Source organism: Gavialis gangeticus, unplaced genomic scaffold (assembly GCF_001723915.1).
Source record: "Gavialis gangeticus isolate Ggan-Ray unplaced genomic scaffold, GavGan_comp1, whole genome shotgun sequence".
Lineage (NCBI taxonomy): Eukaryota > Metazoa > Chordata > Crocodylia > Gavialidae > Gavialis > Gavialis gangeticus.
The window spans coordinates 179,431,267-179,441,399 of record NW_017729024.1 but is presented as its reverse complement, the minus strand read 5'-3'; the positions used below and the strand labels follow the sequence as shown (position 1 = coordinate 179,441,399).

Here is a 10,133-nt window from a genome sequence, read left to right as displayed (position 1 = left end):
CCCACCCTCTCACACTCTACCTACCCCATGCACGCCAAGCCCCCACGACCCCCCCAATATATACACACTCCACAACATAACCTGTACCCCCACACACAGCCACACCCCCTCACAAACCCCATGCCCCACACCCCACTGTGCGCGCACACACACGTGCGCACGCGCGCACACACACACACACACACACACACACACAATATACAGGAGTAAGACTTTGTTTGAGCTATTATGCAATCATCTCTATATACACTACACAAACACAAATAAATTGGGGCAAAAGTATTTTTTGAAATCAAATTAAAATATGTTATATTAGATGTTTGACTTTTAGTATATGAGTTGGGTTTTTTGGGTTTCAAGATGGCAACCCCTGACCAAAGGAGTACTTCTGGGGGCAAGGGGAGGGTCTTCCGGTGGCAAAGTTCAGGGGTTAGGGGCAGGATTTCTGGTCCCAAGATGATGACCCAGGGGGTGGTTCACCTGTCAAGGGGCGGGGCTACCCTTGCAGCCCTCAACAGCTCATCGACACTCATTAAGCGGCGCTCCAACCAAAATAATTGCCCACTCCTGGTCTAAGGGTTACTGCTTTGCTCTTGACTCAAAACTGGCAAGCCAGATCCTCATCCAGGGGAATATGTTTTTAATGTCCGTCTTGGGAGACTTGGAAGTTCATCATTTTGGTAAAGGCTTTTCATTTCTTTGACTATGAATGCAGTCTAGATTGGTTGTGATTCAGTATTATCATTTTGCAGCCACCTAGTCTTACTAATGGAAAGTCTTAGAGAACTGGAGTCTTACTCTCAGCTTCAGGCCATTTATTTTATCAGTTGACATGATCCCCATCCCATCATTTCTAATGTATGGATCTGCGTGCAGCATCCCTGTTGAGCAGTCGAACATTGTTTTTCCACTTTTGCAAATGAAGACCTGTGGAGTGGGAGCTTCAGCAGCAGGGGACTTTGCCTGTGCTGTCTCCATAATGCAGCCAGGAGGTAGGGAAAAATGGCAGTGGGACATGGGTACTTGTGCTGGCTCACCTGTGACCCAAGCTGGCCCCTCTGCCAGGAAACGTGGCCACCCCATGCTCTAGGATGCTTTGTCAGGTGCCTGAGATGTCCCATTTAACCTAGAGTATGAAGGTTGTAGAGCGCTTTCAAAAGCAATTTTCTTCGTCAGTCATCTGCATTCTAGGTGCTGACGAGCACTCCAGGCTCCCACACCGTAAGGACAGTAACTTACGGAGGATAAGTGTGTTTTTGTCCAGACAATCAGCCTGCTTGTTTCTTTCTTTTTCTCCTTCATATCTGTAATTTTATTTTTTACTGACATTTTTCCTGCCCCCCACACACTTTTTTTTCTTTTAAATATGATGAACAGAAAATATAACACAGTGGAATGAACTGCTTTTACCTGCACCAGCTCTTAGGAGTGATGGTCACAAAACTGTAGTGAATTTAACTCTGTAGTATCTGTATGTAAAACATTTTGGAGCCAGGAACATGCACAATTTGGTTTCGTTTCTTGGTTTTGAACACATGTTGTTAAGTAGAACCTGGAGTCTGTTGGAATTCTGTTGCAGATCTGGATTTTATTACAAAAATGCATATATTAAGACATATATTCACAGCAATTCAGAGGGTATATATCTACAGACAAGAATTCAAGATTTGTTCACCACTGATCAGACATCAGCCAGATGAAAGCTCCATCAGTAATGATACCTGTGCAATGTCTTTACTACCTAATATATTTTAGAATGGAAAAAGCCATGCTGATCTCTCTCTCTCTCTCTCTCTTTTCTCCTTTCTTAAAGGCACAGGATCTGAATGTGATTGAAGAAGTGATCCGAATGATGTTAGAGATTATCAACTCCTGCCTGGCCAACTCTCTCCATCACAATCCCAATTTGGTATATGCACTGCTTTACAAGCGAGATCTCTTTGAGCAGTTTCGAACTCACCCTTCCTTCCAAGATGTAATGCAAAATATAGACCTGGTAAGTAATAGCTTCAGTTAATTGGTTACAAGCAGTCTCCTGAGAACCTTCTTAGCTCTCTGAGATTTTGAGAGGTGTTAAATGCTGATCGTTTATACTCCTTTCCTTTGCTAGGTATTTTTAGAGTCTGTTAACATTGAGCTACCCAATCTTTACTATGGGGATAGGAAGGAGTGGAAATTCTGGGAGGCCCCCCACTCTTCTCCCAGCCCTTATTTCTTGGGGCTTCAGGAAAGCCAGGCTAGAATCCATCCGTATTTGACAGACTCCCTGGGATCTGGAGACCTCGCTGATAAGGAATTTCCCAAGCTATTGAATCCTTCTCCGCTCGTCTTTACCCCTCTGCAGGGGCCCACCGCAAGAGCTTGCTTTCTCTTTCAAAGCAGCAAGGATCTTAGCCAGTATTTCCACCATTATTCCCACCATTTTCATAGACTATTAAGAGCTGAAGCAGAGTTTCTTAGGCATCTTAGGAGCAGCCAGGCAGCTGCCCACCTCCCTAAAGCCTCTCTAAACTTATACTGCTTTTGCCTACAAAAGCATTAGCCTCCAGCATTCTTGACCCCTTCAGGGGAACCATTAAAAAGAATATAACCAGAAATTTTAGAGGCAGTTTCCATTGCCTTTTTGTGGGGCGGGATCTCCCTGTGCCATTCTTGGGAAGACCCATACTGGTTATTGTTGAACATGAATTTGATAGTCTGTGCAGGGAGCCATGTCCGTCCCTCATCTGAGCTCTGCTTAGACGGGCTACTATGATACTGAGGACTTGTAAAATGTTGAATTAGGGAGGAATGGGAATTGCTTATTAAGCAGTTTGTATGAAATATAGTCTTGACTTTTAATGTTCATATACGAAGGACTTGAGTGCAGTTCTGTGCTAGAAAATATCCCTCATACCTTTAAATCTGTTCAATATTTTGATCTCCACCACTTGATATACTCACAGTAATTCAGATGGAGTAGTTTTATTTTTTTTACCATCTTTTCCTGCCATAGTTCACTGCCAAACAGTTAGACTTACTGAAATAGGTGTTTTGTAGACTAGTCCCACTAATTGAGATAATATGCTGGTATTTTTATGTTGGCATCCATATTTTAGGAATTTTTGTGTCAGTTCACTGCATTTAAAGTCCATCGTTCTCTTTCAATTTGTGGAAATATAAGTGGGTATAGCGGACTCAAATGATACTCAAGGGTATTTAGAGACCTGGTTAGGGTTTTTAAAAAAATATATTTACATTTTGTGGGAGAGCTTGCAAACATGCTTATAAAAATGAGGCCAGAGGCAGTGTTATGGGAAGCAGGTGTGGCTTCCCCAGCTCAGTCTCTGCCGTTTAACTTCAGTCTCGGACTGCAGCATTCGAGGTATTCCGCGTTTGTGCCATGTTCTATATGCTGCCCAATGTGGAAAATGCATGTGACTGTCTAGCTTGAACTACAATGATGTGAGGGTTTTTTTTTTCTCATTTACCCCATATCAAAACTGCTGCAAAATTGCTCTTCCCGTGGAAAAGAAAATTAAAACCAGAAGTTTTTTGCAACAAAATTTGTTTTCATTTTTTTCCCTTCAGTTTTAATTCATCCTCTTTTATTTTATAGCTAAGAGACTTCTGTGTACCAAAATATTTTCCTCCACTTCCTCCTTTGTTAATTGTGCTGTGCTGATATCCAGGCTACATACCCCTCATTAGTTGATCCTTTGACATTTGAGATTGCAACTCAGAAGAGATGCTCTAAAATTGTTGAAGCAGCTCTTGTATAACAAGAGGCATTATAAATACAGCTTTTGAAATATCCCATGTGAAGGCACAGCAGTTCCAGGAACTCCCTTTGACTTCAGCAGGGCCTCTCTTCATAGAAGAGGGATTCCAAGATCAGACTCCTAGCAATCAAGACATCAAAGCCAAAATATTATAAGGCAGTACTTTAACTTTGCCATGTTAAGAGCACTAGATTCAAGCTGTTGGAGATTTAATACATTGGATTTCTTACTGTAGTGGATACCTACATTTTCATTCAGTGTTATTAAAAATCTGTTCATATGCCTGTCTGTCTGTTTGGTTTAACTCTAAGATGCCATATAATTTTGAAAAGACTCCAGATGATCCAGAGTTGTAGTGCGAGGTGAATACATAACTAGTTGGATTATCATGTTCAATGAGTAGTAACCAATGGTTCAGTGTTTAGTTGGAAGAGATATCAAGTGGGGGTTACAGCAAACCATAAGCTGAATGTGAGCCCACAGCGTGCTCTTGTTGCAAAAGAGTCCAACAGCATCCTGGGTTGTATTAACAGGAATGTTCCCAAAACAAGGGATGTGATTCTTCTGCTGTATTCAGCACTGCTGAGGCTTCACCTGGAGTATTTCAAGAAGGATGTGGACACTTTGGAGAGTCCAGCACAGAGCAGCAAAAATGATTAGGGGCCTGGGAAACATGACTTGTGAGGAAAGGTTGAAAGAACTAGGATTCTTTAGTCTGTAGACAGAAGACTGAATGGGGATTTAATAACAGCCTTTCAATACCTGAAGGACGATGACACACAAGATGGAGAGTGGCTTTTCTCTCTGGCTATAGGAGACAGGACTAGGAGCAATAGCCTCAAGCTGCAGGGGAGAAAATTTAGGTTGGAAATGAAGAGGAACTTTCTGGCTGGGAGCGTGGTCAGGCATTGGAACGGGCTGCCTAGAGAGCTTGTGGAATTTCCAGCCTTGGAAATTTTCAAGAGCAGATTAGACAGACGCTTGGCTGGGATGGTCTCTAGTCAGGGATTATCCTGCCCTGAGCAGAGAGCTGGACTAGATGACCCTGTGAGTCTTTCCAGCCTTATTTTCCTATGACCCTATAAGCAAAACATCCTGCATTCTTAGCTGAATTGGCTAAATCTCGATCCCTGTTTTTTTCCCTCTCCCCCCCCCCCATTTTCCCATCTCCATTCTCACGTTCCATTTCACCAGTCATCAAATATCTTTAGAGGCTCTGAACTGAAAATGCCCTTAGGGCTTTGGCAGCTACTGCGTGCAGATGATGCTGATGGCATACAGAGATGGCCAGGACCAGGTGGTTTGCAATCATTCTTCTCTAAATTGTTTGAAGAGGACCGTGGTACTATGAAAGTAGAGAGTGATAGTCTGGCAAACTAACCAGCTGTCATAGTGCCCAGTGTGAGAGGTAGCTTGTGTGTTCGTAAGGTCTGCGACAGGAAATCATTGACAGAGCCAGGAATAGAGCAGAGGTGTTGTTGCCTGACTCACTTTTGCCCACCTAGACACTGTATGTAGGAGACAGAGGTGTTCTTCACTTTGTAACAGATAATGTGTAGTTTTTCTTAACAGCTTAAACAACCACAACCCCTCTGCCCGGGAGCGGGAGCAGGAGCCATGAATGTTGAGATACAGCAGAGTGCCAGACAGGCTCTGAAGACTTTGAAATATTTAAAGCTTTCCATTGGACTGTCTTAAGTTTTAAAATAACGTCCTAGTTAGAAAAGCAAGGATGTCAATTTTTTTAATTTTTAAAATGTACCTGTCACCAGCTGTCAGCTCTCATGACTGAATAAATTATTGGATTTAACTTCCTCCCCAAAGACGCGCTTGGCCCCCAGTTCATCCCACTTCCATCCTCAGAAGGGTTAGAATCAGTATTTGCCTTTTGCAGCTCCCCACTACCACAGCACATGGACCACTTTTGCCCACATCCTAGAGCTAATGAGTGGTAAATTGTATTAACACCACTTACAGATGTAAAAATGGAGGTTAAATAAAAGTACTCTTGTCAAAGGGCATGCCTGTATGACTTCCCTCCTGACTCCAGGACCCCCCACCAAGAAAATAAGCCCTACTCACTTGCACCCACTTGTGTGCAGAATAGACCAGTAATTAGGCAGAGCAGACCCTGAGTTAGAGCCTGACCACATTCCTGGTGCTTGGACAATGCCTTCTACATCTAACTGGGAAAATTCTTCAATGTAACAGGACACCCATAGGATGTGCTCCCTGTAGTGTATGGGCGAGTGCAGAAACTGTGATAGCACAAACCCAGGAATGGACCCAGAGATGCTCAGAGCCAGCCTAAGCTAACTCACGTGCTCAGACCGTGGTTGTCGGTTTACTGTGCAGTGCAGCCGCAGCCTTTACGTAACTAAGAACTTGGCCTCCCTGTTTGAAGCATGAAAGTTATTTTCTAGAGGTAGTGCTGAAATGCTGAGGTGTAACCTCTGCATTTGAGGAAGACCTGGCAGTGTTTATTGGTGACCACTGACAGAGTATTTCCCAACATAAATTGCAAACTGCTTTTGTTTATTCCCTTCTCTACATTTTTTATAAATAAGCTAAAAATCACCCTTGCCATCTGACTGGGAGCATATGGGTATGCTTAACATGCTAGAAGGGAGACTGAAGTCAAAATACCTTCTGGTTCCTATTAATTTACTTTTCATTTTAGAAAGTAATCTTAATATGATATTGTGCATCTTGTTTGCCTAAATGGGATAGTCTTCATCTGGTTTATTTAGCAAAGAATGGTAGGATTTCTGTTCTTGCTGACTACCAGTTCCCTTCCTTCCCCTCCTGCCCCCATGTGTGCAGCCTACCTGCCTGTATTTCAGGAATGATCAACAGCCTCGTGTGTCCCAGGAGTTTGGTAGAGGTTCCTAGCTGGTAGTTGTAAGACTGGAGTTATACTGTGAATGGCATGGAGAGTCCCTAGCTTCTTTATTTCATGTTCCTTACAACTTCTTTGAGAGGCGGGTACATGGGATGTGTAACAGCAGACGGCACTGGGAGCTGCTAGATCTTTGGTTCTTGGATGCGCTGGGAGAGAATGGGAGAATGCGCTGCGAGGTCAGCAGCTGCAGCAGGAGTGATGTAGAGAATCAGACCCATGTCCACTGTGGTGCCTGCGAGAGTTAAATCCCCTGTGGGGGTCTCATGGCCCCCATCACCTTCTCCAGTTAGACTTATTAATTAAGAGATGTGGCTTTAATATGACAGCTCCTTTTTTCAGACCTGCTGTTTACAGGACTTGGCCTGATCATGATCTTTGCTCTTTCACCTCTCATCAAGAGTGGAAATATAAAGGTTATTTTGAATACCAAGCACTGTAAATGGTTTGAGGGGTTACTTTTATTTGGTTAGAAATGTTGTGGTGGGGGTATGCTTCCAAGACTATCCAAAAAAATATTGCAGTCCTGTTAATTGAGAGCCTGGTTAAAAATTCTCAGTGAAAGGTTTTTCATGGTGATGCACCTTCCTTGGAGTCTGTGACACTTTCCCCAACCTGGCTGAATAATTTCTCATGAAAGGGGGATGTGGAGTCCCTTGGGAGATTCACAGGACTTCTGGTGAAGCTACTGTTCATTTGAATGTGAAGGCAGGAGAGTTTGGCCTTACTTAAAGGTTGATGATGACCCTTTTGCACAGCTCTCATCAACCTCTGAAACCAGTTTCAGTAGAGCTAGATATGAGTCAGCCTTATCTGGCAGGCCAGATGGTGCTAGCAGCAGTCACCATACTATACCTAAGTGTCCCCCTGAGGAATCTGCTTAGAAGAAGTGCTGATCCTAGATGTGTTATCGTGAGAAGTTTATTTTCTTCCCCTTTGATTTGCTTGCGGATTTGGCACATTCATCTGTGGTGAGTCCTGCTGCAAGTATAAAATAGCAAACCTCAGAGTATACAAGTGTCTTTCTGTTTTCATTGCTATAACAAGGAAAGTCCAGGGTTTTGTTTTTTTTTTAAATTCATTGCCAAGGTGATTTTCCTCTTTCACAGAGCTAACCTTGAAAATTGTGGGCAAGAGAGAGGCAGCAGTGAATCCTGCGGTTGCTTTTAGCTACAAGGGAGATAGCTAAGAGTTGTCACGTTGCTGGTTGGGCGGGTGGCGCTGTGAGGTGCTCACAGGCTATGTAGCATTTCAGCTAAAACCAAAAGAGGATTCAGGCTGAGAAAAAAAATTATATTGACTAAAATTTGGTTTGGGGATTTGCTTATTTTTTATATAATAAAATTTATATATGTTTATGTATGTGTCAAATTTTTATCAATATAAATAATGTTTCTCTCTTTCATACTGTCAAAGGACTTGAGCGTGATAGAGAGGGAGACAGCCATTCTGCCTACTCTTCTATAACTTAAAAATCACTAAATCAGCTTTATCGTAGATCGTACTATCACCTTGATGACACAGTTTTTCTCCCCTGTGCAAGAGAATGTGAATTTATTGCTCATGAAAAGAAGGCATTTAAGATGTATCTCTGCTGTGATATTAAAACTGTTAATGGTTCACCCTAGAGAAATGCATTTTCTGTAACAAGGGCTAGATGCATTTTGGACCCGATTTATACCTGGGCAGAAGTTTTTCAGTTCTTGTTAAGGGTTGGCCAAATACTGAACTAGCAACCTGTTACAATGGACTAGTTTCCTTATGTAGACAGGGCCTTTGTCAGTGTGTATTGGGTTGGCTTTAGATGTGTCAGAAGGATCAATGTGGGATGCCCGTGATCAACCATGCAGTTATTTAGCAGACCTGTTGGCCAGATGCTTGGAGTGAACAGTGATTTCCAAGAAATTAAAATGGATGATATATTCGTTGAACATAAAATTGTTCAGGACATGGTTACTGAGCTTCTGTTGTTTTCCAACTCCAAATGTAATAAAATGTGTGTTCAACCTCGGGTTCTAAAATAGCCCTTGATAAAAATTTGAAGCCTTTTCAGATTCACATGTCCAAATTGCATTTTTTTTTTTACAGGATTAGTTTCTTTTAAGTGGGCAAGAAGATGAAATCTATTAATTTTGAGGATTTATTTAAATGTAACTAAATTATTTAATGAGTGGAAAATAGTTCAGAATCCTTCATTGGAAAATCCTTTGCTTTTCATGACTAGCTCAGACATCTGAGCATAATTGTTCTGCTAGACTGAATTATTTGTACGGGGTTTTCCCATGTATTTTGCTTTTTTTTCCTTAAAAAATTGTGGTAATACTCATCTAGTTTTTATCTGGCCTAATAAATTGTATAAAAAATTGGTCATCTTTGATTTCACTAGAAAAGGAATTTGAGAGAAAAATCACTTTAGCTTTTGCTCAATTTTGTTACATTTCTGTGACAAAATATTAGGTGCCTTTCTGCTGTCTCCCATGCATGTACTTCCCTCTTTGCCTTAAGCCCACGGTTTGCTTGTGGAATTCTGATACCGTATTTACTCTAAAACGACCCTGCATTTAAGACAACCCCCCAGTTATTGGATTGTAGACATGGAAAATGTATACATTTGTTTTAATTTTCGATGTGTAGAATCTTGTTGTTGGAGGGTCCTCTTAAATTTCTCTCTCCCACCACTTCCACAGACAAAGTAGTGGCAGGGAAAGCAGCAGTTGAGGGGCATGCAGCTTACCCCACACCCCTTGTCACTCGCTCTCCATTGCCTTCCCCCTCCTACCACTTGTCCCCATCTTGTGCCTGCCCTCTTTGTAGCTGGTTGCTCTGTCTCTGCTGGGGACATGGAGCACCCAGCTGAACCAGGCAGTAGCAGCAGCTCTGGCTTGAGGCTCCAGCCCGTCAGGGTCAGGGCTGAAGCCACACCAGCACCCCCAGTGTTCTTCATGTCCCTCTCCTGCTCTGTACATCCCTTTCCCTGTGCTTTCCCTGCACTGCACGCTCCTTCCCTGCACCCCTTCCCTATGCTACTCTCACTCAGCGCTCTGCTTCCCCCATGCCCTTTGCATCCCTTCCCCCATGCCCTTTCCCTGCATTCCCTTCGAATCACACACCCCTTTCTCCGCGTTTCTCAATTCCACTGTACACCCTTTCCCCTTCACTCCCCACTGCACTGCATACCCACCCCTTCCCTGTACTCCCCTCACTCCGTGCTCCCCTTTCTCCTGCACCACACTACCCTCCGCCTGTACGTGCATCCCTTCTCCCCCTTTCCCACTCTCTCCCACACATCCCCTACATGCTACAAGAGCCACCTTGGCCCTGTCCAGAGCCACAGGAGCTGCTTGCTTGGCCTGTACCCAGTTCTAAGATGAGAGGGTTTTTTCCTCCCCCAGTCCTAGTTTCAGGGGGAAAATGTCATATTCTAGTAATACAGTATTTGGGTTAAAAATTGAATTATTCAAATGTTCTATTTA

At 43.0% G+C, this 10,133-nt stretch overlaps 1 protein-coding gene across 1 annotated transcript in view; it reads left to right on the top strand.

The window, feature by feature from the left end:
* The window catches only part of DYM (dymeclin), a 400,582-nt gene that overhangs the window by 322,765 nt on the left and 67,684 nt on the right, over positions 1 to 10,133 (top strand). Inside the window, exon 14 of the mRNA XM_019518147.1 lies at positions 1,814 to 1,996. Within this exon, the coding sequence (XP_019373692.1) occupies positions 1,814 to 1,996 (183 nt within the window). The remainder of the gene's footprint in view (positions 1 to 1,813; positions 1,997 to 10,133) is intronic.